Below are 27,938 nucleotides of genomic sequence, written 5' to 3' on the forward strand. Positions count from 1 at the left end.
AAGGAAGCCGGGACACCTTGGCAAAAAACGGGAGGAAAAAAATAAATAAATAAATAAATAAAACCACAAATCCCCCGCCCCTCGGGAAGGGCGCTCCGCTATTGGGCCGCGCGAGTGTCACTCAAGGGCGCCGGGTCTAGAAAAGGCGCACCGCGGCCGGGCAGAGCGCCCACACCGCGAAGGGCTGCGGTGGGGTCAAGTTCATCGGCCACCGTCTCCTCACACCCCAGCCCATCACCACACTCAGGGGGCCGCTAAGACGGTGTCTCCTAAGTCTCGTCCCCTGTCCCCAGCGGCCTACAGCTCCCTGCAGGCTGGCGGCCGCTTACCTGGCCGCCGCTCCCGCTGCCGATGTCAGGGTCAGGAGAGGGGCCTCTCGCGACCGTTACTCGAGAGAGCGCGCGCGCGCGCCCGGCGTCTCGCCGGTGATTGGCTGCCCGGAAGGAGGCGGAGACAGCCAAAGGAGGTGCGCGCGTCCACCTCGCCCTTCCCCCTCGCGCAGCTCCAACCAGAGATGTCCAACCCCGGGGGTGTGACAAGGGAGTGGGGTTGCTGTGAAACCCTCTTCTCTGATTGGCTCTCTGGAAGCCAGCCGCTGCCACGAGGGAAAGAAGCTTCAGTTTGTCGCATGCGCAGTGAGTAAACATGAGCCTCTGGTAGATGAGGGAAACCGCGATCAGAGTACGGCGCGTGCGCAGATCAGGGATCGCGATTGCGAGTCCTCTGCTGCGGCGATTCGGGTTCCTGTAGAACGTTGAGGGCACTAGTCGGGTCCTGAGACCAGGTAAGTGTCTGCGGAGAAGTCAGGTAACCCTACGGCTGCCGACGACTGTCAAGGGCTCCGGAGAGAGGACTGGGAGCCGGGACGCCTGGGGTTTTCCCGTCTTGCGACCCCGAGTGGCGCAGCCAGTTTACCTGAGGCCGCGCTGGCGGTGGGGTGGGGCCGGCGCTGACACCCTAGCTCAGTTTTCTCGAGACCTGGTTTACGCTAGGTGCTGTGGGTCGGCCCTGGGGCAGTTCAAGCACTTAGGGCAGGGGAGAGGAGAGACTACCGTCCTGGAAAAAACGGTTCCACGGAGGCCCAAGGCAAAACGGAAGGATCCTCATGTACTTAGCTGAGTGGAGCTGTGAGCACGCATCAGGTGCTGTTTCAGGCCTGGCACGTAGTAGGGGTCAGCACTTCCCTCGCTAGGCTTCTGCGGAGATATTTGTTTTTTTAAATAGACGTGTGGGGGGGGGGGGGGGTCTCACCATGTTGCCCAGGCTGTTCTTGAACTCCTGGCCTCAAGCAATCCTCCTTCCTCGGCCTCCCAAAGTGCTGGGATCACAGGCGCCAGCCACCCTGCCCTACTTTTGAAGGACCTAAGGGAACCCGCTCTCCTTCCCGTGGGTCCCCAGCCCATTTCATGCGCACTGTGCAGGCCACATTCTTCAGCCTAGTTAACCTTTAAGGTCCTTCCAGCTCCTCGATTTCCCTCCAGGAGTTCTGGCTCACAGTAAAGGAACTTCCCTGGCACTATCACTTAGGCCTCCACGACCCAGGAGATGGATTTGCCCTTGGAATGACAGATTTGCCAGGAGGCCTTCCATCTCATTTGAGCTTCCTAAGTATACCTACCAATTTTTATTTTTTACTTTTTTTTATTTTTTTAGGGGGGGTAGGGACAGGGTCTCAGTCTGTCACCCAGGCTGGAGGGCAATGGCGTGATCTTGGCTCACTTTAACCTCTGCCTCCCGGGTTCAAGCGATTCTTCTGCTTCAGCCTCCGGAGTAGCTGGGAATACCGGTGCCCGCCACCACATCCAGCTAATTTTTTGTATTTTTAGTACAGACGGGGTTTTGCCGTATTGGCCAGGCTGGTCTCGAACACCTGACCTCAGGTCATCCTCCTGCCTCGGCCACCCAAAGTGCTGGGATTACAGGCATGAGGCACCACGCCTGGCAATTTTTAAAGGGTAAATTTGATATTATCCTGTTTTTCGTGATTTTTTAAATTATATTACATAATTCCAAAATATATTTTATGTTTAAACCAGGACTTGCTTCATTGAAGATGGTTTTATCTTTCAGTGCGAGCCTGCTGGGAAGTCAGGCTATATTTTTGGCATCACAGTGATCTCCTTAGTACCTGATTTCATAGACGAGAATTATGACCCCACCAAATAACATGTTTTCAGTAATGTCATGGCTTATCAAGTACTTCTTAAATTGGACCATACCAAGTAAAATAATTTACAAGCCACTGTTCTAGATGCCTTTTCACCCTAAGCTCTAAAACAAAGGCCCATGAAATAATCAGATCCCAGACTGGGTTTGTGTCATAAGATCACAGCGTATGTGGTATGTCATTCTGAAGTTCCTCAGCCTTGTAGTTGAGAGATCTGACATGCTCCCATTTAGTGAGCACTAAGTACTTTACATTTATGGCAACATGTATGATTTTGTTCTCACTCTAGGTAGTAGTATCTCCATTTTACAGATGAGGAAATAGAGCCAAAGTTGCCCAGTAAGTAAATTGTGGCATTGAGACATTGAATGCAGGTCTATTGGCCACAGAGCTCGCACTCCTCGGCAGTAAGACCTTTTTGGGACAAAAGAAAAAATGAGAGGAGTGGTCAAATACAGAATATGAGTTACCTTTTTTTTTTTGGTGAGACGATGTCTCGTTCTCTCGCCCAGGCTGGAGTCCAGTGGCGCACTCTCCGCTCACTGCAAGCTCCACCCCCCAGGTTCACGTCATTCTCCTGCCTCAGCCTCCCTAGTAGCTGAGACTACAGGCGCCCACCACCACGCCCGGTTATTTATTTATTTATTTATTTTGTATTTTTAGTAGAGACAGGGTTTCACCATGTTAGCTAGGATGGTCTCGATCTCCTGACCTCGTGATCCGCTCGCCTTGGCCTCCCAAAGTGCTGGGATTACAGGCGTGAGCCACCGCGCCCAGCCTAGTAGTGAGTTATCTTAATTGTTCACAGTCACAGATCAAGCTTCTTGTTCTACTCTTTCCCTCTTCTCTACTGTACTTGACTAGTCTTTTTAAAAAGAGAAAGTTGGCCGTGCGTCGTGGCTCATGCTTATACTCCCAGCACTTTGGGAGGCCGAGGCAGGCGGATCACTTGAGGTCAGGAGTTGGAGACCAGCCTGGCCAACATGGTGAAATCCTGTCTCTACTAAAAATACAAAAATTAGCTGGGCGTGGTGGCTGGTGCCTATAATCCCAGCTACTTGGGAGGCTGAGACAGGAGAATCGCTGGAACCCGGGAGGCAAAGGTTGTAGTGACCCAGGATCGTGCCACTGTACTCCAACCTGGGCAACAGAGTGAGACTCTGCCTCAAAAAAATAAATAAATAAAATTTAAAACAGAAAAAGTTAAGGAAAAGGAGCTAACATTGCCTAAGGAACTGGAAAAAGATCTGGAGATACTATGAAAGGTAACGAAACAAGGTGTAGAAAGGATAATTTAGTTTCAAAAATTGAAAACCTAATGGTCTTCCAAGATAGGTCTTCCTGAGATAATCAGGAAATGTGCATCTCTTATTTTCTTTATTTGTATTAAATACAATAATGTATCTGAAAGTGCTTTGCAGCTGGACGTGGTGGCTCACACCTGTAATCCCATCACTTTGGGAGGCTAAGGCAGGAGGATTGCTTGAGCCCATGAGTTCAAGACCTGCCTGGGCAACATGGCAAGACCCCATCTCTACAGAAAATTAAAAACTAGCCAGGTATGGTGGTACACACCTGTGGCCTTAGCTACTGGGGAGGCTGAGGCGAAGAAGCTTGCTTGAGCCCAGGAGGACAAGGCTGCACTGAGCCATTTTTACTCCACTGCACTCCACTTAGGTGACAGAGGGAGACCCTGTCTCAAAAAAAATAAAAAATAGAAGAAGAAAGTGCTTTGGTTTCGGTATCTTTAAGTCCTAAACAAACACAAGGCATCATTAATAGAAATACAGGCTTTGAGACTTTTAGAAGAAAATATACAGTGGTGGTGTTGCTGCTTTTTCAATGTGTTTCTGTTTTAATAGTATGGTTGATAAATTATAAAGTTCCTGTCAGATGCCATAAACAGAACAGATATGAGGCTGGGTGCAGTTGCTCACACTTCCAGCACTTTGGGAGGCTGAGGCAGGCAGATCACGTGAGTTCAGGAGTTCAACACCAGCCTAGGCAACACGGTGAATCCCCATCTCTACTAAAAATACAAAAAATTAGCCAAGCATGGCAGCGTGTGCCTGTAGTCCCAACTACTTGGGAGGCTGAGGCAGGAGAATTGCTTGAATCTGGAAGGTGGAGGTTTCAGTGAACTGAGATTGTGCCACTGCACTCCAGGCTGGGCAACAGAGTGAGACTCTGGCTAAAAAAAAAAATAGAAGAAATACGATACACACAAATAGGACAGGTGTAATTATGTGGATTCAAAGTTTTCTGCTTAAAAAAAAATAAACAGGGCCAGGCACTGTGGCTCACGCCTGTAATCCCAGCACTACCGGAGGCCAAGGCAGGCACCTCACCTGACATCAGGAGTTTGAGACCAGCCTGGCCAACTTGGTGAAACCCCGTCTGTACTAAAAATACAAAATTAGCTGGGCGTGATGTCAGGTGCCTGTAATCCCAGATACTCAGGAGGCTGAGACAGGAGAATCACTTGAACCCGGGAGGCAGAGGTTGCAGTGAGCCAAGATCACGCCATTGCACTCTAGCCTGGGTGACGAGCAAAACTCCAGCTCAAAAATAAAATAAAAATAAACAAGATATTGGGATTATGTGAAGGGAATGTTTTCCTCTTCGTTAGCTAGCTCTTGCATTCTGCAGCATTAAGCATTCAAGCATTAAGCCTGTTAAATTTAGGCCAGACCTAGTCTCCTTTTCCTCCCGTCCCCCAAAATCAAAGACAACAGCTCTGCATTTCCTGCTCACTCTATTATGTTTTCCTTGTTTGAGAAGTAACTATCTGCACTTACTGTGAGTGAAGGGCGCTTTACCTTCAGTGTAAAACCCCAACTCTAGGAAATGGCATGGTCTGTTTCAAACCTGACCAGCAGTACTCACTAGTTCTATTTGAGAGGTTTCAGCCCTTAAGGATCTCAGGCACCTACAGCAGGAGGATGAGCTAACAGGAGGATGTGAAAGACAGAGAAAGGCTACTTTCTTTTTAACTACCATTTTACAGAGAGCACCAAAACACTTTTTTTTGAGATGGAGTCTCACTCTGTCACCCAGGGTGGAGTGCAGTGACCTCAGCCCACTGCAACCTCCGCCTCCAGGGTTCAATCCATTATTCTGCCGCAGCCTCCCAAGTAGCTGGGACTACAGGTGTGCACCACCACGCCTGGCTAATTTTTTGTATTTTAATAGAGGGGGTTTCACTGTGTTGCCCAGGCTAGTCTGGAACTCCTGAGCTCAGGCAGTCTACCCTCCTCAGCCTCCCAAAGTGTTAGGATTACAGGCATGAGCCACCACACCCAGCCCCAAAACACGTTTTTGAAACATGAATTATCATTAAGCGTTTCTCAGAAAATCATTTTCCCCTCACTTAGCTTCTGGCACCACCTGCTGGCTGTTTTGTCTTTTCAAAGCGGCAACATTGCACGTTGGTCTGTTTAAGCTCAATGTTGTTTGGCCCTTAACTGTTAATTAGGTCATTGTTATGAGACCTACAGTTTCATCTCCTTAAGGAAGAAACAAGATGGAATAAGCAGGTAATCAGCCCCCCTGAATTCTTGTCTCAGTTTCTTAAATGTTATATAAATAAGAAACAGGCTGGGCATGGTGGCTCACGACTGTAATCCCAGCACTTTGTGAGACCGAGGCAAGCAGATTGCTTGAGCTCAGGAGTTTGAGACCAGCCTGGGCAACATGATGAAACCCCATCTCTACTTTTTTAGAAAAGAAAAAGAAAAGCTTTTAAAAGTGTCTGTCCTAGCAATCAGAAGAACTTGCTGATTCCTGTGTTCTGGAACAATGCTTGTCAAATTTTATGTGCCTCTGCATCACCTGAGGATCTTGTTAAGCTGCAGGTTCTCATTTGGTAGGTCAGAGTAGGGCCTGAAATCTTCATTCCTGACCATCCTCCACGTGGTGCTTTTGCCCCTACTCTGTGGACGACACTTTGGGTAGCAAGATTCTAGAGCTACATTGTCCCATAAAGTAGCCACCAGCACATGTGGCTAGTGAGCACATGTGGTCCAAACTGAGATGGTCTGTAAGTATGACTATACCCTAGATTTTGAAGCCTTCATATTTAGGGGGAAAAAAGAATATCTCAATTTAAAAATATTGGCTGGGTGCAGTGGCTCATGCCTGTAATCCCAACACTTTGGAAGACTGAGGTAGGCAGATCGCTTGAGCTTGAGTTCCAGACCAGCCACAGCAACATGGTGAAACCTCGTCTCTACAAAAAATCGAAAAATTAGCCAGGCATGGTGGTACATGCCTGTAGTTCCAGCTACTCAGGAGGCTGAGGTGAGAGGATGGCTAGAGCCTGGAAGGCATAGATTGCAGTGAGCTGAGATGGCACCACTATACTCCAGCCTGGATGATGGAGCCAGACCTTGTCTCAAAATATTGATCACTTGTTGAAATAATGTTTTTGATATATTGGGTTAAATAAAATATAAATTTCATCACTTTCTTATTTCTAATGTAACTGCTAGAAAATTTAGAATTTCACATGTGGGTAGCATTAGTTTTGTTTTTTGTTTTTTGTTTTTTGGAGACAGAGTCTTACTCTGTCACTAGGCTAGAGTGCAAAGGCGTGATCTCAGCTCACCACAACCTCCGCCTCCGAAGTTCAAGAGATTCTCCTGTCTCAGCCTCCCGAGTAGCTGGGACTACAACTACGTGCCACCACACCCAGCTAATTTTTTGTGTTTTTGGTAGAGATGGGGTTTCACCGTGTTAGCCAGGATGGTCTCTATCTCCTGACCTCATGATCCGCCCACCTCTGCCTCCCAAAGTGCTGGGATTACAGGCATGCGCTACCGCGCCCAGCCCAGTAGCATTAGTTTCTATTGGACAACACTGTTCTAGAACATTAACACAATAGAGTTGACATTTTTGATGCTTTTTTTCCCCCATATGACCCAGTTTCCCAATCTCCTTGTTTCCACGTCACCATCTCTGCTAGCTCAAATCAGTATTTGTTTAATCCTTTTCTTGGGATGATTTCCTTGCCCTCCCATAACACTCCTTTACACCTTTTCAGCCTTCACCATTGCCATCATGATCCCAGGGCTCTCATCAAGCAGTGGACAGTCATATGTGCCAGAATACAGGCAGTACCCTTGTGTAAAGCACTTAGCCTTGCCACGGGGTGTGGGGCCTGGACAGCCTCATCTGTGAGCTGGTTAGAAATGCAGAGCCTCGCTGGGCACGGTGGCTCACGTCTGTAATCCTAGCACTTTGGGAGGCTGAGGCTTGTGAATCACCTGAGGTCAGGAGTTTGAGACCACACTGACCAACATGGTGAAACCCCATCTCTATTAAAAATACAAAAAAAAAAAAAAAAAAAAAAAGCTGGACGTGGTGGTGGGCAACTGAAGCGCAGCTACTTGGGATGCTGAGGCAGAAGAATTGCTAGAACCCAGGAGGCAGAGGTTGCAGTGAGCCGAGATTGTGCCATTGCGCTCTAGCCTTGGAGACAAAGCAAGACTCTGTCTCAAAAAAAAAAAAAAAAAATGCAGAGCTTCAGCTGTGCACAGTGGCTCACGCCTGTAATCCTAGCACTTTGGGAGGCCGAGGCAGGTGGATCCCCTGAGGTGAGGAGTTTGAGACCAGCCTGGCCAACATGGCAAATCCCTGTCTCTACTAAAAATACAAAAATTAGCCGGGCATGGTAGCGCAGCTACTCGAGAGGCCAAGGCAGGAGAATTGCTTGAACCCAGGAGGCAGAGGTTGCAGTGAGCTGAGATCACGTCAGTGCACTCCAGTCAGGGCGACAGAGTGAGACTCCATCTAAAAAAAAAAAAAAGAAATCCAGAGCCTCAGGTCTCATCCCAGACCTAATGAACGAGCATCACAAGTCACAAGACTCCCAGGTGATTTGTATGCACATTAAAGTTTGCATTGTGAGACTGGCTGGTGAGCACTTTAACAATCTTCCTAAAGCACCCTGTTTCAGTTAGTCTCCGCACCTGTTCCTTCTGTTTTAATGAAGTTTCTGCAAGGTTGATATACCATGAAAGTAGTAGCTAAGGTAAACTAGTGCTTTACCTTCCAAAAAAAAAAAAAAAACAAACAGTGAATTTTAGATAAATGGCGTCCAGAAGGCAGGTCCAGAGATTGACATCTCATGCTTTCCTGAAAATAGATTAAATATCCTTTATTTTATTGAGTTTTTTTTTTTTTTTTTTTTTTGAGACAAAGTCTTGCTCTGCAGCCCAGGCTGGAGTGCAGTGGCGTGATCTTGGCTCACCACAACCTCTGCCTCCCGAGTTCAAGCAGTTCTCCTGCCTCAGCTCAGCACACCACAGCACCCAGTTTATTTTTTGTATTTTTAGTAGAGATGGGATTTTACTATGTTGGCCAGACTGGTCTTGAACTCCTGACCTCAGGTAATCTGCCCACCTTGGCCTCCCAAAGTGCTAGGATTACAGGCATGAGCCACCACGCCCAGCCTCAAATATCCTTTATCCTTTTCAGAGACACGAAACGAAAGGCATTACCATACTCTTTACTTCTCTCCAAAGTGAGAGCTGTTGATGACACAGCATCACCTCCTACATCTAGGCTTTTATTTTTGTGGGTTTGTTTTTTTTTTTTTTTTTTTTAAATAAAAGATATGGAGTCTCACTATGTTGCCCAAGCTGATCATGAACTCCCAGCTTCATGGGATCATCCCACCTCAGCCTCCCAATATGCTGGGATCAGGCATAAGCCACCATACCCAGCATTATTTTTTTATTATTATTATTATTTTTAGTGTATTTTTTATTTTACTGTTTTTGTTTGTTTTTTTTTGAGACGGAGTTTTGCTCCTTCAGTCTTTGCCCAGGCTGGAGTGCAATGGCGCAATCTCGGCTCACTACAACGTCTGCCTCCCGGGTTCAAGCAGTTGTCCTGCCTCAGTCCTCCCAAGTAGCTGGGACTACAGGTGCCCACTACCACCCCCAGCTAATTTTTTGTATTTTTAGTAGAGACGGGGTTTCACCATGTTGGCCAGGGTGGTCTCGAACTCCTGACCTCAGGTGATCCACCTGCTTCAGCCTCCCAAAGTGCTGGGATTACAAGGCACGAACCACCATGCCTGGCCTATTTTGTTTTTTAGAGATGAGGTCTCCCCGTGTTGCACAGGCTGGAGACAGCTTCTGGGCTCAAGCAATCCTCCCACCTCAGCCTCCCAAGTAGCTGGGACTGTAAGCTATTATCTTCTAGTTTTCATCTGTAATTGTTTGCTCCAGCCACAGGCCTTGTTGTAGAGTTGAACATGCCATCCCTGCAGATAGTCTGTCTTGGTTTGAGTTGAATGTGGAAGCTGGAGGAGGGGTGTGCTGACCACATCCAGTCATGAAGAAGGCCACTCAGTAGCGCATAGGTTTCAAATCCTGACAGCAAGCTCTCCAGGAGGATGAGGGACATAGAAAGTTTGAGAACCACTGCTCTGTAGTATGTTATCCATCCTCAAATATGGCACGTATCCTGTTTGTGCACGTCTTCATTTCACTTTTATGCTACAGACTCTTCAGGCTCCCTGAAGCCCATGCCTGACACTCAATAGATGTTTAAAATATTCTTGCACAAATTAATGTTCCCTTTTGTAAATTCCTTAGACCTGTTATCTCTGAACTTAACCAAGTTGGAAGGGACTCAGGCAACAAAAGGAGCTTTCACCTTAACTGTGATCAGCCATTTAGTGCAGAAGCCATCATCAAAGTAAAAGTAGAGCCTAGGGAGTCAGGGTAGAGCGCCAGCCCTACACTGAAGCTCACATTTGAAGAAAGGAACTGGGGCAGAGCTGTCATGACTGCTGGTTTCCTCTTACTAGCACTTCTCTGTACCATTTTCCTTTTTCTCTTTTTTCATGTCACAATGAACTATAATTTGAGCTGCTTTTATTGTTCCCTAAAGACTTTGGATTACTCTGTATCACAAAAACTGAAATCCAATTCGTATTTTTTTGACCTTTGGGGAAGTGGAACCATGGGTGTGTTTGTCATTTTTAGCAGTCATTGGAGTAGGGCCAAAGCTCCAGGAGATACTAAAAGTGTCTAGAATTGTCTGATTGGCTATTGGAATCAACTGTTAGACAAAGCAGCCAGTAACTGAACACCGGGGACCTTCTTGAACTCCAGTTGGGTGGGAGACCTTCCAGTGTGTCTGGCAGCTCTGAACTAGGACAGAAAGGTAGAGATTCAAACAGTGGACTGATGACAAAGGAGCTGATAAAAGCACTCTCCTTTCCATTCTTTGTCTGGGAGTCTCGCCTTGCCTTGGAATCACTTCCTCTCTTTTTCACTGCACTGGTATGTGCCAGTACTGTCCTGCCTGGTCAGATTTACCAGCTAGCGGATGAGAGAGATGCGGGGCTCATGTTCCATAATGAATTGAATCCGGGACTACAGGCTGCCTGATACACAAATGAATTTTGTTTTGTGGATTGAAACCAGGAATAAGGAAAGATAAGTTTTGGACATTGACTTAGTCTACTCAGTTGTTCGTAGGTAAGGCAATTCTTTGTCGTAGAGAGTTCAGAGAAAGTGCCTGGGTTTATCATTTATCTTTTTCTAAGGTATTTGATTTTATACACATTTCATACACATTAAACAAAACCAGTTTTTAAAGCACCACTTTTCTTGGCACACGCCATTTCAAAGTATATCCCTTCACAGTCATGGAGCACCTTGCCAATATCATCTTTTAAAACAAATTTTTTTTTTTTGGCTAGGCACGGTGGCTCATGCCTGTAATCCCAGCACTTTGGGAGGCCGAGGCGGGCGGATCACGAGGACAGGAGATCAACACCATCCTAGCTAACACGGTGAAACCCCATCTCTACTTAAAAAAAAAAAAAAAAAAAAAAAATTTGCCTGGCGTGGTGGTGTTCACCTGTAGGCCCAGCTACTCAGGAGGCTGAGACAGGAGAATGGTGTGAACCCGGGAGGCGGAGGTTGCAGTGAGCTGAGATCGTGCCACTGCACTCCAGCCTGGTGACAGAGCAAGACTCCATCTCAAAAAGCTTTTTTTGCTTTTCTTTGTGTTTTTTTTGTTGTTGTTGGTTTTGAGACGGAGTCTCACTCTGTCACCCAGGCTGTAGTGCGGTGGCGTGATCTCGACTCACTGCAACCACTGCTTCCCAGGTTCAAGCAATTCTCCTGCCTCAGCCTCCTGAGTAGCTGGAAGGCGTGCGCTGCCACACCTGGCTAATTTTTTGTATTTTAGTAGAGACAGGGTTTCACTGAGTTGCCCAGGCTGATCACAAACTCCTGAGCTCAGGCAATCTGCCTGCCTCAGCTTCCCAAAGTGCTGGGATTACAGGCGTGAGCCACCATGCCCGGCTTGTTTTGTTTTTGAGACAGGGTCTCACTCTGTCATTCAGGCTGAATGCAATGGCATTATCATGGCTCACTGCAGCCTCAGCCTCCCTCCCACTACTTGGGACTACAGGCTCAAACCACCACACCCAGCTAATTTTTTTATTTTTGTAGAGGCGGGGTCTCACTATGTTGCCCGGGCTGTGCTTTTCTTTTTTTACACTACACAGATGTAGGCAGTACCATCTTAATTATCACTCGCTGGGACTGACAACACATTGACTTAGATCATAATGTTAGTCATGGAACTAAAAACCAGCATTGGCATTATATTTATTTCCCATAGAAATAGCAGAAGTAGGCCGGGCGCAGTGGCTCCCATCTGTAATCGCAGCACTTTGGGAGGCCAAGGCGGGCAGATCATGAGGTCAAGAGATCAAGACCACCCTGGCCAACATGGTGAAACCCCATCTCTACTAAAAATACAAAAATGATCTGGGTGTGGTGGCTTGTGCCTGTAGTCCCAGCTACTCGGGAGGCTGAGGCAGGAGAATCGCTTGAACCTGGGAGGTGGAGGTTGCAGTGAGCCAAGATCACGCCACTGTACTCCAGCCTGGCGACAGAGCAAGACTCCATCTCAAAATAAAAAATAAAAAAGAAATAGCAGAAGTAGAGATGAAGGATATCATACTGTCATTCTAAAGGTGTGACCAGTGTCATGTCAGTATCACTGTACTGGTTACTAACCCAGAATCTTACATGTAAAGTAACAGGAAATGCACATATTTTCAAGAAAGCAATGCCTGATCCCGTGTCTCCACCCCACTTCCTCCTCAGTGGGTATCTATCTGGATCTCACAGTGGGCTCAGGAGACAGCAGCAGGCTCAGGGAAGTTGACCGAGGAAGAGGTGGACGGGCTAGGAGCAAACCTGTGGAGTAATCTGCTGGATGTCCCGTTACCTTAGAAGCTGGCTCCCACCTAGATTAGACGCCAGTTGCAATGACTACAGTTCATGAAGTTTCAAATAGTAAAAGAAGCTATTTAGAGCCTTATATGAGGCAGTTGTTTAATAAGAGCGGCACAGGCCAGGTAGGGTGTGGCTCACTCCTGTAATCCCAGCACTTCGGGAGGCCGAGGCGGGTGGATCACCTCAGGTCGGGAGTTCAAGACCAGTCTGACCAACATGGAGAAACCCTGTCTCTACTAAAAATACAAAATTAGCCAGGTGTGGTGGCACATGCCTGTAGTCTCAGCTACTCGGGAGGCTGAGGCAGGAGAATCACTTGAACCCAGGAGGCGGAGGTTGCGGTGAGCCAAGATCGCGCCATCGTACTCCAGGCTGGGCAGCAAGAGCGAAACTCCATCTCAAAAAAAAAAAAAAAAAAAGCAGCACATCTGTATTTAGTGCCTATGTAATCTTCAATAAAGATGCTCTAACCAAGTGGTACTTTTGCAGTTCCCATAATCTGCCTGGGTGACAGAGATTTTACTACAGATCAGTCTCAGGCCTTGAAAAGAATCAACAAAGCCCTTTCTAGATTTTTTTTTTTTTTGGAGATGGAGTCTCCCTCTGTTACCCAGGCTGGAGTGCAATGGTGCAATCTCAGCTCACTGCAACCTCCGCTTCACAGATTCAAGCGATTCTCCTGCTTCAGCCTCCCAAGTAGCTGGGATTACAGGTGCGTGCCACCACACCCAGCTAATTTTTGTATTTTTAGTAGAGATAGGGTTTCACCATGTTAGGCTGGTCTCGAACTCCTGACCTTGTGATCTGCCCATGTCGGCCTCCCAAAGTGCTGGGATTACAGGTATGAGCCACCTTGCCTGGCCTCATTGTATCATTTTTATGCCTTTGCATCCTCACAGCTTAGCTCCCACATATCAGCGGGGACATACAGTGTTTGGTTTTCCATTCCTGAATTACTTTACTTAGAATAATAGTCTCCAGTCTCATGCAGGTCACTGCACATGCTGTTAATTCATTCCTTTTTATGACTGTGTAGTATTCAATTGTATATAATACCAGTTTCTTTATCTACTTTTTGATTGATGGGCATTTGGGTTGGTTCCACGATTTTGCAGTTGTGAATTGTGCTGCAATTTTTCAAATAATGATTTCTTTTCCTCTGTGTAGATACCCGGGATTGATGGATCAAATGGTAGTTCTCCTTTTGGTTCTTTAAGGAATCTCCAGCCGGGCACGGTGGCTCAAGCCTGTAATCCCAGCACTTTGGGAGGCTGAGACGGGCGGATCACAAGGTCAGGAGATCGAGACCATCCTGGCTAACACGGTGAAACCCCGTCTCTACTAAAAAAATACAAAAAACTAGCCGGGCGAGGTGGCGGGCGCCTGTGGTCCCAGCTACTCCGGAGGCTGAGGCAGGAGAATGGCGTAAACCCGGGAGGCGGAGCTTGCAGTGAGCTGAGATCCGGCCACTGCACTCCAGCCTGGGCGACAGAGCCAGACTCAGTCTCAAAAAAAAAAAAAAAAAAAATGGCCGGGCGCGGTGGCTCAAGCCTGTAATCCCAGCACTTTGGGAGGCCGAGACGGGCGGATCACGAGGTCAGGAGATTGAGACCATCCTGGCTAACACAGTGAAACCCCGTCTCTACTAAAAAATACAAAAAACTAGCCGGGCGAGGTGGCAGGCGCCTGTAGTCCCAGCTACTCGGGAGGCTGAGGCAGGAGAATGGTCTAAACCCGGGAGGCGGAGCTTGCAGTGAGCTGAGATCCGGCCACTGCACCCCAGCCTGGGCGACAGAGCAAGACTCTGTCTCAAAAAAAAAAAAAAGGAATCTCCACACTGTTTTCCATAGTGACTGTACTAGTTTACATTCCCACCAGCAGTGTAGAAGTGTTCCCTGTTCACCTCATCCACGCCAACATCTACTGTTTTTTGATTTTTTGATTATGGCAGTTCTTGCAGGAGTAAGGTGGTATTGCATTGTGGTTTTGACTTGCATTTCCCTGATCATTAGTGATGTTAAGCATTTTTTCATATGTTTGTTGACCATTTGTATATCTTCTTTTGAGAATTGTCTGTTCGTATCCTTAGCCGAATTTGTGATGGGATTTTTTTCTTTTTTTTTTTTTTTTTTGAGACAGAGTCTCACTTTGTTGCCCAGGCTGGAGTGCAGTGGCGCGATCTCGGCTCACTGCAAGCTCTGCCTCCCAGGTTCACACCATTCTCCTGCCTCAGCCTCCCAAGTAGCTGGGACTACAGGTGCCCGCCACTACGCCCGCTAATTTTTTTGTATTTTCAGTAGAGACGGGGTTTCACTGTGTTAGCCAGGATGGTCTCGATCTCTTGACCTCGTGATCCGCCCACCTCGACCTCCCAAAGTGCTGGGATTACAGACGTGAGCCACCATACCCGGCCGGAATTGTTTTTTTCTTACTGAGTTCATTATAGATTCTGGGTATTAGTCCTTTGTCAGATGTATAGATTGTGAAGATTTTATCCCACTCTTTGGGTTATCTGTTTACTCTGCCTTTTATTTTGCCATGCAAAAAGCTCTTTAGTTTAATTAGGTCTCAGCTATTTATCTTTGTTTTTATGTTTTTATTGCATTTGCTTTTGGGTTCTTGGTCATGAAATCTTTTCCTGAGCCATTATCTAGAAGGGTTTTTCCAACGTTCTAGAATTTTTATAATTTCAGGTCTTAGGTTTAAGTCCTTAATTCATCTTGAGTTGGTGTTTTGTGTTTTTTTTTGTTTGTTTGTTTTTTGTTTTTTTGAGATGGAGTCTTTTTCTGTCACCCAGGCTGGAGTGCAGTGGTGCGATCTCAGCTCACTGCAAGCTCTGCCTCCTGGGGTCACACCATTCTCCTGCCTCAGCCTCCCGAGTAGCTGGGACTACAGGTGCCTGCCACCACGCCCGGCTAATTTTTTTATTTTTCTTTTTACTTTTTGTATTTTTAGTAGAGATGGGGTTTCACCATGTTAACCAGGATGGTCTCGATCTCCTGACTTCGTGATCCACCCACCTTGGCCTCCCAAAGTGCTGGGATTACAGGCATGAGCCACTGCGCCTGGCCAAGTTGATTTTTATATAAGGTGAGAGATCAGGATCCAGTTTCATTCCTCTACAGGTGGCTCGCCAGTTATCCCAGCACTTGTTGAAAAGGGTGTCCTTTCTGCACCTTATGTTTTTGTTTGGTTTGTTGAAGATCAATTGGCTGTAAGTATTTGGGTTTATTTCTGGATTCTCTATTCTGTTCCATTGGTCTACGTGCCTATTTTTATACCAGTACCATGCTGTTTTGGTGACTATGGCCTTATAGTATAGTTTGAAATCAGGTAATGTGATACCTCCAGATTTGTACTTTCTGCTTAGTCTTGCCTTGGCTATGTGGGCTGTTTTTTGGTTCCATATAAATTTTAGAATTTTTTTTTTCTAATTCTGTGAAGAATGATGGTGGTGGTATTTTGATGGGGATTGTGTTGAATTTGTAGATTGCTTTTGGCAGTATGGTCATTTTCACAATACTGATTACACCCATCCATGAGCATGGGATGTGTTTCCATTTGTTTGTGTTGTCTATGATTCCTTTCCTCAGTTTTGTAGTTTTCCTTGTAGAGGTCTTTCGACTCCTTTGTTAGGTATATTCCTAAGTTTTTGTTTTGTTTTGTTTTGTTTTGTTTTTTTGTTTGTTGCAGCTATTGTAAAAGGGGTTGAGTTCTTGTTCTTGATTTGATTCTCCACTTGGTCGCTGTTGGTGTATAGAAAAGCTACTGATTTGTGTACATTAATCTTGTATCCAGAAATTTGCTGAATTCTTTTATCAGTTCTAGGGGCTTTCTGGAGGAGTCCTTAGGGTTTTCAAGGTAAACTATCATATCATTAGCAAACAGTGACAGTTTGACTTCCTCTTTGTGGATGTGGATGCCCTTTCTTTCTTTCTCTTGTATGATTGCTCTAGCTAGGACTTCCATACTGTATTGAAGAGAAGTGATGAGAGTGGGAATCCTTGTCTTGTTCCAATTCTCAGGGGGAACAGTTTCAACTTTTCCCCGTTGAGTATTATGTTGGCTGTGGGTTTGTCATAGATGGGTTATTTTGCTTGTTTTGTTTTATTTTGTTTTGTTTGAGATGGAGTCTCGCTGTCACCCAGGCTGGAGTGCAGTGGGGTGATCTCAGCTCACTGCAATCTCCGCCTCCCGGGTTCAAGGGGTTCTCCTGCCTCAGCCTCCCGAGTAGCTGGGATTACAGGCATGCGTCACCACACCCAGCTAATTTTGTATTTTCAGTAGAGACGGGGTTTCACCTTGTTGGTCAGGCTGGTCTCGAACTCCCGACCTCAGGTGATCCACTCACTTCAGCCTCCCAAAGTGCTGAGCCACTGCACCCAGCCCCAATTTGAAACATTTTTTAATTTCCATCTTGATTTCGTTTTTGACCTAATGCTCATTCAGGAGCAGGTTATTTGATTTACATGTATTTGCATTTTTTGTTTGTGGGGTTTTTTTTGGTGCTTTGTTTGTTTTGAAATGGAGTTTTGCTCTTGTCGCCCTTGCTGGAGTGCAATGGCACAATCTCGGCTCACTGCAACCTCCGCCTCCCAGGTTCAAGCAATTCTCCCTCAGTCTCCCAAGTAGCTGGGATTACAGGTGCCTGCCACTACACCCAGCTAATTTATTTGCATGGTTTTGAAGGTTCCTTTTGAAGTTGATTTCCAGTTTTATTCCACTGTGCTCTTAGAGAGTGCTTGATATAATTTCAATTTTGTTAAATTTATTGAGGCTCATTTTACGGCCTGTCATATGATCTGTCTTGGAGAAAGTTCCATGTACTGTTGAATAAAATGCATATTCTGCGGTTGTTGGATGAAATGTTCTATATATATCTATTAAGTCCGTTTGTTCCAGGGTATAGTTTAAATCCATTCTTTGTTGACTTTTCGTTTTGATGACCTGTCTAGTGCTGTCAGTGGAGTATTGAAGTCCCACACTATTATTGTGCTGCTATCTCATTTCTTTTTTTTTTTTTTTTTTTTTTTTTGAGACGGAGTCTCGCTCTGTCGCCCAGGCTGGAGTGCAGTGGCCAGATCTCAGCTCACTGCAAGCTCCGCCTCCCGGGTTCCCGCCATTCTCCTGCCTCAGCCTCCCGAGTAGCTGGGACCACAGGCGCCGCCACCTCGCCCGGCTAATTTTTTGTGTTTTTAGTAGAGACGGGGTTTCGCCGTGTTAGCCAGGATGGTCTTGATCTCCTGACCTTGTGACCCGCCCGTCTCGGCCTCCCAAAGTGCTGGGATTACAGGCTTGAGCCACCGCGCCCGGCCGTCTATCTCATTTCTTAGGTCTGTTAGTAATTGTTTTATAAATTTGGGAGCTCCAGTGTTAGGTTCATATATGTTTAGGATTGTGATATTTTCCTGTGACAAGGCCTTATTACCATTATATATCTAATGTCCCTCTTTGTCTCTTTTAACTGCTGTTGCTTTAAAGTTTGTTTTGTCTGATATAAGAATAGCTACCCCTGCTTGTTTTTGGTGTCTATTTGCATGAAATGCCTTTTTCCACCCCTTTAAGTTTATGTGAGTCCTTATGTGTTAGGTGAGTCTTCTGAGGGCAGCAGATGGTTGGTGAGTTCTTATCCATTCTGCGGTTCTGTATCTTTTAAGTGCAGTGTTTAGGCCATTCACATTCAATGTCAGTATTGAAATGTGAGGTACCATTGCATTCATCGTGCTCTTTGTTGCCTGTGTACTTTAGGGGTTTTTTGGTTTTTTGGTTTTGCTTTTTAACTTGTATTTTTGTTTTATAGGTCCTGTGTGATTTATGCTTTAAAGAGGTTCTGTTTTGATGTGTTTCCAGGATTTGTTTCAAGATTTAGAGCTCCTTTTAGCAGTTCTTGTAGTGGTGGCTTGGTAATGGCGAATTCTCTCAGCATTTGTTTGTCTGAAAATGACTATCTTTTCTTCATAAGTGATACTTACTTTTTCACTGGATACAAAATTCTTGGCTGATAGTTGTTTTGTTTGAGGAGGCTGAACATAGGGCCCCAATCCCTTCTAGCTTGTAGGGTTTCTCCTGAGAAATCTGCTGATAAGTTTTCCTTTATAGGTTACCTGGTGCTTCTGCCTCACAGATCTTAAAAATCTTTCCTTCATTTTAACTTTGGATAACCTGATGACAATGTGCCTAGGTGAAGATCTTTTTGCAATGAATTTCCCAGGTGTCCTTTGTGCTTCTTGTATTTGGCTGTCTAAGTCTCTAGTGAGGCCAGGGAAGTTTTCCTCGATTATTCCCCCAAATATGTTTTCCAAGCTTTTAGAATTCTCTTCTTCCTCAGGAACGCCAATTATTCTTAGGTTTGGTCGTTTAACATAATCCCAGACTTCTTAGAGGCTTTGTTCATATTTTCTTACCCTTTTTTCTTTGTCTTTGTTGGATTGGGTTAATTTGAAGACCTTGTCTTCGAGCTCTGAATTTCTTTCTTCTACTTGTTGAATTCTATTGCTGAGACTTTCCAGAGCATTTCGCATTTCTAAAGGTGTGTCCAAAGTTTCCTGAATTTTTTATTGCTTTTTCTTTATCTATTTCCCTGAATGATTTCTCCCTTCACTTCTTGTATCATTTTTTGGATTTCCTTACATTGGGCTTCACCTTTCTCTGGTCCTTCCCTGATTAATAACTAACCTCCTGAATTCTTTTTCAGGTAAATCAGGGATTTCTTCTTGGTTTGGATCCATTGCTGGTGAACTAGTGCATTTTTTGGGGAGTGTTGAAGAGTCTTGTTTTGTCATATTACGGGTGTTTGTTTCTGGATCCTTCTCATTTGGGTAAGCTCTGTCAGAGGGAAGGCCTAGGGCTGAAGGCTGTTCCGATTCTTTTGTCCCATGGGGTGTTCTCTTCGTGTAGTACTCTGTCCCTTTTCCTATGGATGTGGCTTCCTATGAGCCAACTTACTTGCAGTGATTGTTGTCTCTCTTCTGGGTCTAGCCACCCAGCGAGTCTTCCCAGTTCTGGGCTGGTACTGGAGGTTATCTGCAGAGTCCGGTGATGTGAACCGTCTATGGGTCTCTTATCCATGGATACCAGTGCCTGTTCGGTGGAGGTGGCCGAGGGTACAATGGACTCCATGAAGGTCCTTAGCTTTGGTGGTTTAATGGTCTATTTTTTTTTCTGGTTGGCCTCCTGCCAGGAGGTGGTGCTTTTCAGAAAGCATCAGCTGTCGGCCGGGCGCGGTGGCTCAAGCCTGTAATCCCAGCACTTTGGGAGGCCGAGACGGGCGGATCACAAGGTCAGGAGATCGAGACCATCCTGGCTAACACGGTGAAACCCCGTCTCTACTAAAAAATACAAAAAACTAGCCGGGCGAGGTGGCAGGCGCCTGTGGTCCCAGCTACTCGGGAGGCTGAGGCAGGAGAATGGCGGGAACCCGGGAGGCGGAGCTTGCAGTGAGCTGAGATCTGGCCACATCACTCCAGCCTGGGTGACAGAGCAAGACTCCGTCTCAAAAAAAAAAAAAAAGAAAAGAAAGCATCAGCTGTGTTAGGGGAGGAACCAGCAGTGGGCGGAGCCCTAGAACTCCCAAGATTATTTGCCCTTTGTCTTCCTGCCAGGGTGGATAGGGAAGGACAATCAGGTGGGGGTGGAGCTAGGCGTGTCTGAGCTCAGACTCTCCTAGGGCAGGTCTTGCTGAGGCTGCTGTAGGGAATGGGGGTGAGATTCCCAGGTCACTGGAGTTCTGTACCTAGTAGAGTTGTGGCTGCCTCTGCTGAGTCATGCAGGTTGTCAGGGGGAAGTGGAGGAAAGCCAGCAGTCACAGGCCTTACCCATCTCCCACACAAACCGAAGGGCCGGTCTTATTCCCACCGTGTCCCCCAACAACTGCCCTGAGTCTGTTTCCAGGCAGAGGGTGAGACTGGCCTGAAAATTTGCCCGAGGCTGTTCGCCTCCCAGCTGCAAAAGAAAAGGGCTGCAGTTCTTGCCCCACCTGTGAAGTCTGCATGCCGGATTCGTGCCCTTCCCTGAGTTCTGGCCAGGAGCCTTCTTGCCCTGTTTAAATTATTAGAGTTCGACTAGAAATTTTGAATTCCTTCTCCCTGTGGAGTTTTACCCCCTGCTCCTCTGGCCAGCCTCCCTCTGGATCCCTGTGGTGTCAGGCAGGAATGGGCTGCCTGGGGACCCAGCAAGCTCCCACTGCCTTTCTGCTGCTTCCTCTTCCCCTGTATTTCGCTCGCCTGAGTCTGACTTAGCTCCAGGTAAAGTCAGAAATTTCTTCTGCAAACAGACCTTCAGCCTCTCCAGTGCGGGGGTGTGTTTTGGAGAGGAGGGTCTCCCTTTCCCACTTCCACAGTTGGGGCACTCACAGTATTTGGGGGTCTCCCAGGCCCTGCAGGAGCAATCTGCTTCCTTCACAGGGTCTGTGAGCCCTCTCAGGATTGCTGGCTTGTTCTTGCAGTTGATCTGGAGCTAAAATTCACAATGTAAGCCTCTGCATGCTGCTCTGTCTGAAGCTGCAATCTAGTCCTGCCTCCTGTTTGCCATGATCCCAGGAGCTCCCCTGCAAATAAATTATGATCGCAAGGTCCCAACATAGGCTGTTTGCAAGCTGAGGAGCAAGGAGAGCCAGTCCGAGTCCCAAAACTGAAGAACGTGGAGTCCGATGTTCGAGGGCAGGGAGCATCCAGCATGGGAGAAAGATGTAGGTGGGGAGTCTAGGCCCATCTCATCTGTCTTTTAATATCTTTTCTAACTAACCTGTAAGCTCCATGAAGACAGTCTAGCTCTTTTTCATCTCATGTCCCTCACTATACCTAACAAGGACCTTATTAAAAGTGAGTTGACTGGCTGGATGCAGTGGCTCACGCCTGTAATCCCAGCATTTTGGGAGGCTGAGGCAGGTGGATTACTTGAGCTTAGGGAGTTCAAGACCAGCCTGGGCAACATGGCGAAACCCCATCTCTACAAAAAATAATTACCCAGCTGTGGTGGGGTGTGCCTGTAGTCTCACGTACTATGGAGCCTGAGATGAGAGAATCACCTGACCCTGGGGAGGTCAAGGCTGCAGAAAGTTGTGATCACGCCACTGCAGTACAACCTGGGCGACAGAGTGGGACTCTGTCTCAAAAAAAAAAAAAATTAATTGACTTGGTAGTTCCAACAATGAGTACCAGTTGGACCACATTATTGGCAGTGTGTCCAGGGGAACAGATGTTCACATTCAAATCCATGAAACTGGAAACAAAAAACAACAATCATGACATTGATTGATAGTGATGTTTACTATGTCAGACTGTTTAAGCTCAGCTATAAAATAGACTCTCAGCCGGGGTTGGGGGTGGCTCATGCTTGTAATCCCAGCACTTTGGGAGGCCGAGGCGGGCAGATCACCTGAGGTCAGGAATTCAAGACCAGCCTGGCCAACATGGTGAATGAATCCCCACCTCTACTAAAAATACAAAAATTAGCCGGGCATGGTGGCATGCACCTGTAATCCCAGCTACTCGAGAGGCTGAGGCAGGAGAATCACTTGAACCTGGGAGGTGGAGGTTGCATTGAGCCAAGATCATGCCATCACACTCCAGCCTGGGCAACAGAGCAAGATTCCATCTCAAAAAATAAAATAGACTCTCATACTGTCATCTTTACATTTTGATTTCAGAGATTCTCAAACATTTAAATACTGGCACTTGACCCAGATGCTAATTCTTGCTTGATGCACTATTTATCTGTATCAAGTTATAGTCCCGTTCCTTTGAATTTCTTTTTTTTTTTTGAGACAGTGTCTCGCTCTGTTGCCCAGGCTGGAGTGCAGTGGCTCTGCCTCAGCCTCCCGAGCAGCTGGGATTACAGGTACCCACCACCAAGCCTGGCTAATTTTTGTACTTTTAGTAGAGATGGAGTGTCACCATCTTGGCCAAGCTGGTCTTAAACTCCTGACCTTGTGATCCACCTGCCTCAGCCTCCCAAAGTGCTTGGATTACAGGCGTGAGCCACCACGCCCGGCCTGAATTTCACACTCAAAACCTCTCCTTCCTGAGAAAACAGCACCCCGGGTGCTTAGAAGATATTTTTGGTCTATTGCAAGAAAATATGTATTAGCTGGCAGGGCATGTCCTGGTAACATGGCAGACAGTGCAAGGGTGAGGAGAGGGGTGTCTTGCTGAATAATGTGTCTCCACCCATTTCCTAAATTCCCTTGGTAACAGATGGGTCATCATTTGAATTGCTTTATAAAAAGCTGTCTTCAAATCTGAAGCACAATCTTGAGGGCAGATGCCTCTTTCTGAAAGCTCTCCTCCTTTTTCATCTAACCCAGGTCCTCAGCCAGCAGAGCCATGTTCCTCAAGAGCACCACGGGTTTATTTCATTTTCCTACATCACTGACCCGAATATGCCGGGCGCCATGGGGACTCCGGCTTTGGGAGAAGCTGACGTTGTTATCCCCAGGAATAGCTGTCACTCTGGTCCAGATGGCAGGCAAGAAGGACTACCCTGCACTGCTTTCCTTGGATGAGAATGAGCTCGAAGAGCAGTTTGTGAAAGGACACGGTCCAGGGGGCCAGGCAACTAACAAAACCAGCAACTGTGTGGTGCTGAAGCACATCCCCTCGGGCATCGTTGTAAAGGTAGACAACAGAAGGCCGCTGAGGGGAGAGGCCCCGCCCAAGGGTCTCACAGCCTCCAGAGATTTCTCCCAAGTCTGAATGGGATCAGCTGAAGGGCATTCTCTTTCTGGCTCGGGCCACCCTCTACCAGCCAGGCAGTAGAGGGCACTGCAGATCTCGTCCCATCCCTGAGCCATTCCTCCCTAAGGCAGAACCACCTACAACAGCCTGGGAAGCCTGCTTCCAGGATCTTTTGGAGCCAGGGTATGGCTGCCATCCTTGAATTTGGCAGGCAGCACTGGTGCTTGGCTGCTGCCCCGGAAGCAACATCTTGACAAAGCTAAGCAGTGGCTGATAAAGGCAGGCGCCCGGGCAGCATGGTTCTTTCAAATCCATTCCCACTTCAGGAAGGCTGCCGAGATCCCCAGCATTGCTGTGGGCTCCAAGTCCCTGAGGAGGCAGCAAGCAGGCCTGGGTTGTCGGCTAGGGGTCCCAGCCCTTAGCTGTCCTGGCTGGTTAACGTTAGCGTGGCCACGTCCTCCATGCCTCTCTGTCCCCTTTGGTAAATGTCAGTGATACCTCCCCTTCTGGACAGAGAGGACTGAGGGTGAGATCATGGAGGCCAGGCATTTTCCAACCTCAGAAGAAAAAATGCTGTGCACAGCTGCCTATGGGAGTCTTCCTTCTTTACATAAAAAAACAAGTCTCGGGCCAGGCACAGTGGCTCACACCTATAAACCCAGCACTTTGAGAGGCCGAGGTGGGTGGATTACCTGAGGTCAGGAGTTCAAGACCAGTCTGGTCAACATGGCAAAACCCCATCTCTACTAAAAATACAAAAATTAGCCGGGCGTGGTGGCGCGTGCCTGTAATCCCAGCTACCCAGGAGGCTGATGCAGGAGAGTCGCTTGAACCCTGGAGGCAGACATTGCAGTGAGCTGAGATCACGCTACTGCACACCAGCCTGGGCAACAGACAAGATTCCCTCTTAAAAAAAAAAAAGACAAGCCTGATCAGAGGGGCTCCCAGTCCATCTGCCTCATGGACTGGAAGCAGCACAGAAAAGAGATAGCCAAGGCAAGTGTTTCATGTATACTGATACTGGCAGCAGATACTTACAGACCATGGAAACGTGTGGGAGGAACTGTTCTAAGCAGCATTAACTCTGCAGTCCCCATAACTCCATGTTCATTATTTCCATCACAGTACAGGTGTGGAATCTGGGACACAGAGAGGCTAAGTGACCTGCCCAAGGTCCTGCCACTTAGTAGTTCAAACCATACCCCAAGTCCATGTACCTAACAGCTGCACTTCACAGCTAGGTTTTTGAGCCACGAGCATATCATGTAAAACCTCAATCACTTTTCCTCCTTGAAAAGTGTCATTCATGAGTAACAAAATTCTGAAACATGAGAGTTAATTTTTGTTTAACCTATTTTACATAACTCATTCCAAACTTGCTTTCAGTATTATTCTTTCACCGTAATTTCATAATTTTTTTTTTTTTTTTAAGAGACAGGGTCTTGCTTTGTCAGCCAGGCTGGAGTACAGTGGTACAATCATGGCTCAGTGTAGCCTCAGACACCTGGGCTCGAGCAATCCTCCCGCCTCAGCCTCCTGAGTAGCTGGGACTGAAGGCATGCACCACCACACTCAGTGTTTTTTGTTTTGTTTTTTTTTTTGAGACAGTCTTGCTCTATTGCCCAGTCTGGAGTACAGTGGCGCAATCTCAGCTCACTGCAACCTCCGCCTCCTGGGTTCAAGCAATTCTCCTGCCTCAGCCTCCCGAGTAGCTGGGATTACAGGTGCCCATCACCACGCCCAGCTAATTTTTTTGTATTTTTACTAGAGACGGGGTTTCACCATGTTGGCCAGGCTGGTTCCGAACTCCTGACCTCAAGTGATCCGCCCATCTTGGCCTCCCAGAGTGCTAGGATTACAGGCATGAGCCACCGTGTCCGGTCACCCAATTTTTACATTTTTGGTGGAGATGGGGGGTCTTGCTATGTTGCCCATGCTGGTCTCAAACTCCAGCCCTCAAGTGATCCTCCCATTTCAGCCCCCAAAGCATTGGGATTATAGGTGTGAGCCACTATGCCTGGCTTGGGATGTATCTTTTATCAAACAGCTTTGCAAGGCACTCACCTGTAATAACTAAGGCATTAGGCCGGGCGCGGTGGCTCAAGCCTGTAATCCCAGCACTTTGGGAGGCCGAGACGGGCGGATCACGAGGTCAGGAGATCGAGACCATCCTGGCTAACACAGTGAAACCCCGTCTCTACTAAAAATACAAAAAAAAAACTTAGCCGGGCGAGGTGGCAGGCGCCTGTAGTCCCAGCTACTCAGGAGGCTGAGGCAGGAGAATGGCGTGAACCCGGGAGGCGGAGCTTGCAGTGAGCTGAGATCCGGCCACTGCACTCCAGCCTGGGCGACAGAGCGAGACTCCGTCTCAAAAAAAAAAAAAATAATAAAAAAAAAGTGAATGAGTTATGGTTGACTAATAATAAAGATGCTATTTTCTTCCTTCAGACAGAACTTTATGCTTATGAATGGTGCACACAAAGTGGTTGTTCACTGGCCACAAGCTAGATACATAGTTGATATTTTTATCATTATTTTGGGACTTTAAGTTATTTGAAGGCCACTGTTGCTTCTAAACAAAATAGCACTCCTAAGATTAAAACAATCACAGTGAAAGCCACATAATACAGCAAGGGTGTGAGACACGGGGCAGAGGCAGGAAAGGGGCTGGTCTTCACTGCTACTGACTCATGGGGACTCCTGATAAGGGGCTTTACCTTCCAGGTTTGTCCCTCTCTATAAAGCGAACAGGGCCGGGCGCGGTGGCTCAAGCCTGTAATCCCAGCACTTTGGGAGGCCGAGGCGGGTGGATCACGAGGTCAGGAGATCGAGACTATCCTGGCTAACATGGTGAAACCCCGTCTCTACTAAAAATACAAAAAAAAAAAACTAGCCGGGCGTGGTGGCGGGCGCCTGTAGTCTCAGCTACTTGGGAGGCTGAGGCGGGAGAATGGCGTGAACCCGGGAGGCGGAGCTTGCAGTGAGCCGAGATCATGCCACTGCACTCCAGCCTGGGAGACACAGCGAGACTCCGTCTCAAAAAAAAAAAAGCGAACAGGTTGTCGTGACCAGCCTGACCAACATGGTGAAACCTCATCTCTACTAAAAATACAAAAATTAACTGGGCATGGTGGCATGCGCCTGTAATCCCAGCTACTTGAGAGACTGAGGCAAGAGAATCGCTTGGACCCAGGAGGCGGAGGTTGCAGTGAGCCAAGATCACTCCATTGCACTCTAGCCTGGGTGACAAGAACGAAACTCTGTCTCAATAAATAAATAAATAAGCGAACAGGTTGAATTTAATGACTTCTGAGGTCCTGTCTGTTTTGTAACATCCTGTGGTTTTCACATTATAAAATATTATCTCTTACAGTGCCATCAGACAAGATCAGTTGATCAGAACAGAAAGCTAGCTCGGAAAATCCTACAAGAGAAAGTAGATGTTTTCTACAATGGTGAAAACAGTCCTGTTCACAAAGAAAAACAAGAAGCAGCGAAGAAAAAACAAGAAAGGAAAAAAAGAGCAAAGGAGACCCTGGAAAAAAAGAAGCTACTGAAAGAACTGTGGGAGTCAAGTAAAAAGGTCCACTGAGAAAAGAATTACAGATTACAACTGACAGAATCTGCCAGAAGCTCCCAGGGAATAATGGCGGTGAGTTCCATCACCAGCATTATTACAGTGCTTCAAAAGAAATATTTTTGATGAACTTAAAAGACAACAAAGTTATTTAAATGGTGCACTAAACTATAGTGAACAGAGACATGCACGACTCAAGAATAAAACTCGGCGGGCACGGTGGACAGTGCCTCACACCTGTAATCCCAGCACTTTGGGAGGCCGAGGCGGGCAGATCACCTGAGGTCAGCAGTTTGAGAACAGCCTGGCCAACATGGTGAAACCCCGTCTCTACTAAAAATACAAAAACTTAGCCAGGCATGGTGGTGGGTGCCTGTAATCCCAGCTACTTGGGAGACTGAGGCAGGAGAATTGCTTGAACCTGGGAGGCGGAGGTTGCAGTGAGCTGAGATTGCGCCACTGCACTCCAGCCTGGGCAACACCTGGGTGACAGAGCAAGACTCCGTCTCAAAAAAAGTAAATAAATAAAACTAGGTTGAGCACAATGACACACGCCTGTAATCCCAGCACTTTGGGAGGCTAAGGCAGGAAGATCACCTGAGCCCAGGAGCTCAAGATTGCACTGAGCTATGAACACCACTGCACTCCACCTGTCCACTTGTTCTTGTGTGACAGAACAAGACCCTGTCTCTTAAAAAATAAGATAAAACCGGCCGGGCGCGGTGGCTCAAGCCTGTAATCCCAGCACTTTGGGAGGCCGAGACGGGCGGATCACAAGGTCAGGAGATCGAGACCATCCTGGCTAACATGGTGAAACCCCGTCTCTACTAAAAATACAAAAAACTAGCCGGGCGAGGTGGCGGGCGCCTGTAGTCCCAGCTACTCGGGAGGCTGAGGCAGGAGAATGGCGTGAACCCGGGAGGCGGAGCTTGCAGTGAGCTGAGATCCGGCCACTGCACTCCAGCCTGGGCGACAGAGCGAGACTCCGTCTCAAAAAAAAAATAAGATAAAACCATAAAGAAACACAGAGTCAGTACTCTACAAGGATAATGGCTACTTCTAGAGGGAAGAAAGGAGTTGTCACTGTGATGAGGCACTTGGAGGGGCTCTGGGGTGCCTGACAAAGTTCTATTTCTTCACCTGGGTGGTAGTTAGAAGGGTGTACCCCTATTTCAAGTTGTACCTTTGTGTGATTGTATCTGTTTTGTAATAATAAATTTTTTTTTTAATTAGTAAAGTCAGTTTTT

General features: G+C 47.1%; 2 protein-coding genes across 38 annotated transcripts in view; one reads left to right on the forward strand and one right to left on the reverse strand.

The window, feature by feature from the left end:
• Nucleotides 1-396, reverse strand: part of MPHOSPH9 (M-phase phosphoprotein 9) — an 85,977-nt gene extending 85,581 nt beyond the window's left edge. For all 32 annotated transcript variants that reach the window (XM_065525278.2, XM_065525276.2, XM_045366712.3 and 29 more), the window contains exon 1: nucleotides 330-396. The gene's annotated coding sequence lies outside the window, so the exon portion shown is untranslated. The remainder of the gene's footprint in view (nucleotides 1-329) is intronic.
• Nucleotides 168-27,928, forward strand: MTRFR (mitochondrial translation release factor in rescue). 6 transcript variants are annotated; one of them, XM_045366737.3, is made up of 4 exons: nucleotides 695-784; nucleotides 19,136-19,259; nucleotides 22,745-23,054; nucleotides 26,488-27,928. In XM_045366737.3, the coding sequence occupies exons 3-4, from the start codon at nucleotides 22,764-22,766 to the stop codon at nucleotides 26,704-26,706; spliced, it is 510 nt and encodes a 169-aa protein (XP_045222672.1). In that variant the 5' UTR covers nucleotides 695-784; nucleotides 19,136-19,259; nucleotides 22,745-22,763; the 3' UTR covers nucleotides 26,707-27,928. The 6 variants fall into 6 exon arrangements, with proteins under 6 accessions (XP_045222674.1, XP_045222672.1, XP_065381358.1 ...); XM_045366739.3 differs by lacking the exons at nucleotides 695-784; nucleotides 19,136-19,259 and adding an exon at nucleotides 168-635; XM_065525286.2 differs by lacking the exon at nucleotides 19,136-19,259.
• Nucleotides 27,929-27,938: the final 10 nt, after the last annotated feature.

Source organism: Macaca fascicularis, chromosome 11 (genome assembly GCF_037993035.2).
Source record: "Macaca fascicularis isolate 582-1 chromosome 11, T2T-MFA8v1.1".
Lineage (NCBI taxonomy): Eukaryota > Metazoa > Chordata > Mammalia > Primates > Cercopithecidae > Macaca > Macaca fascicularis.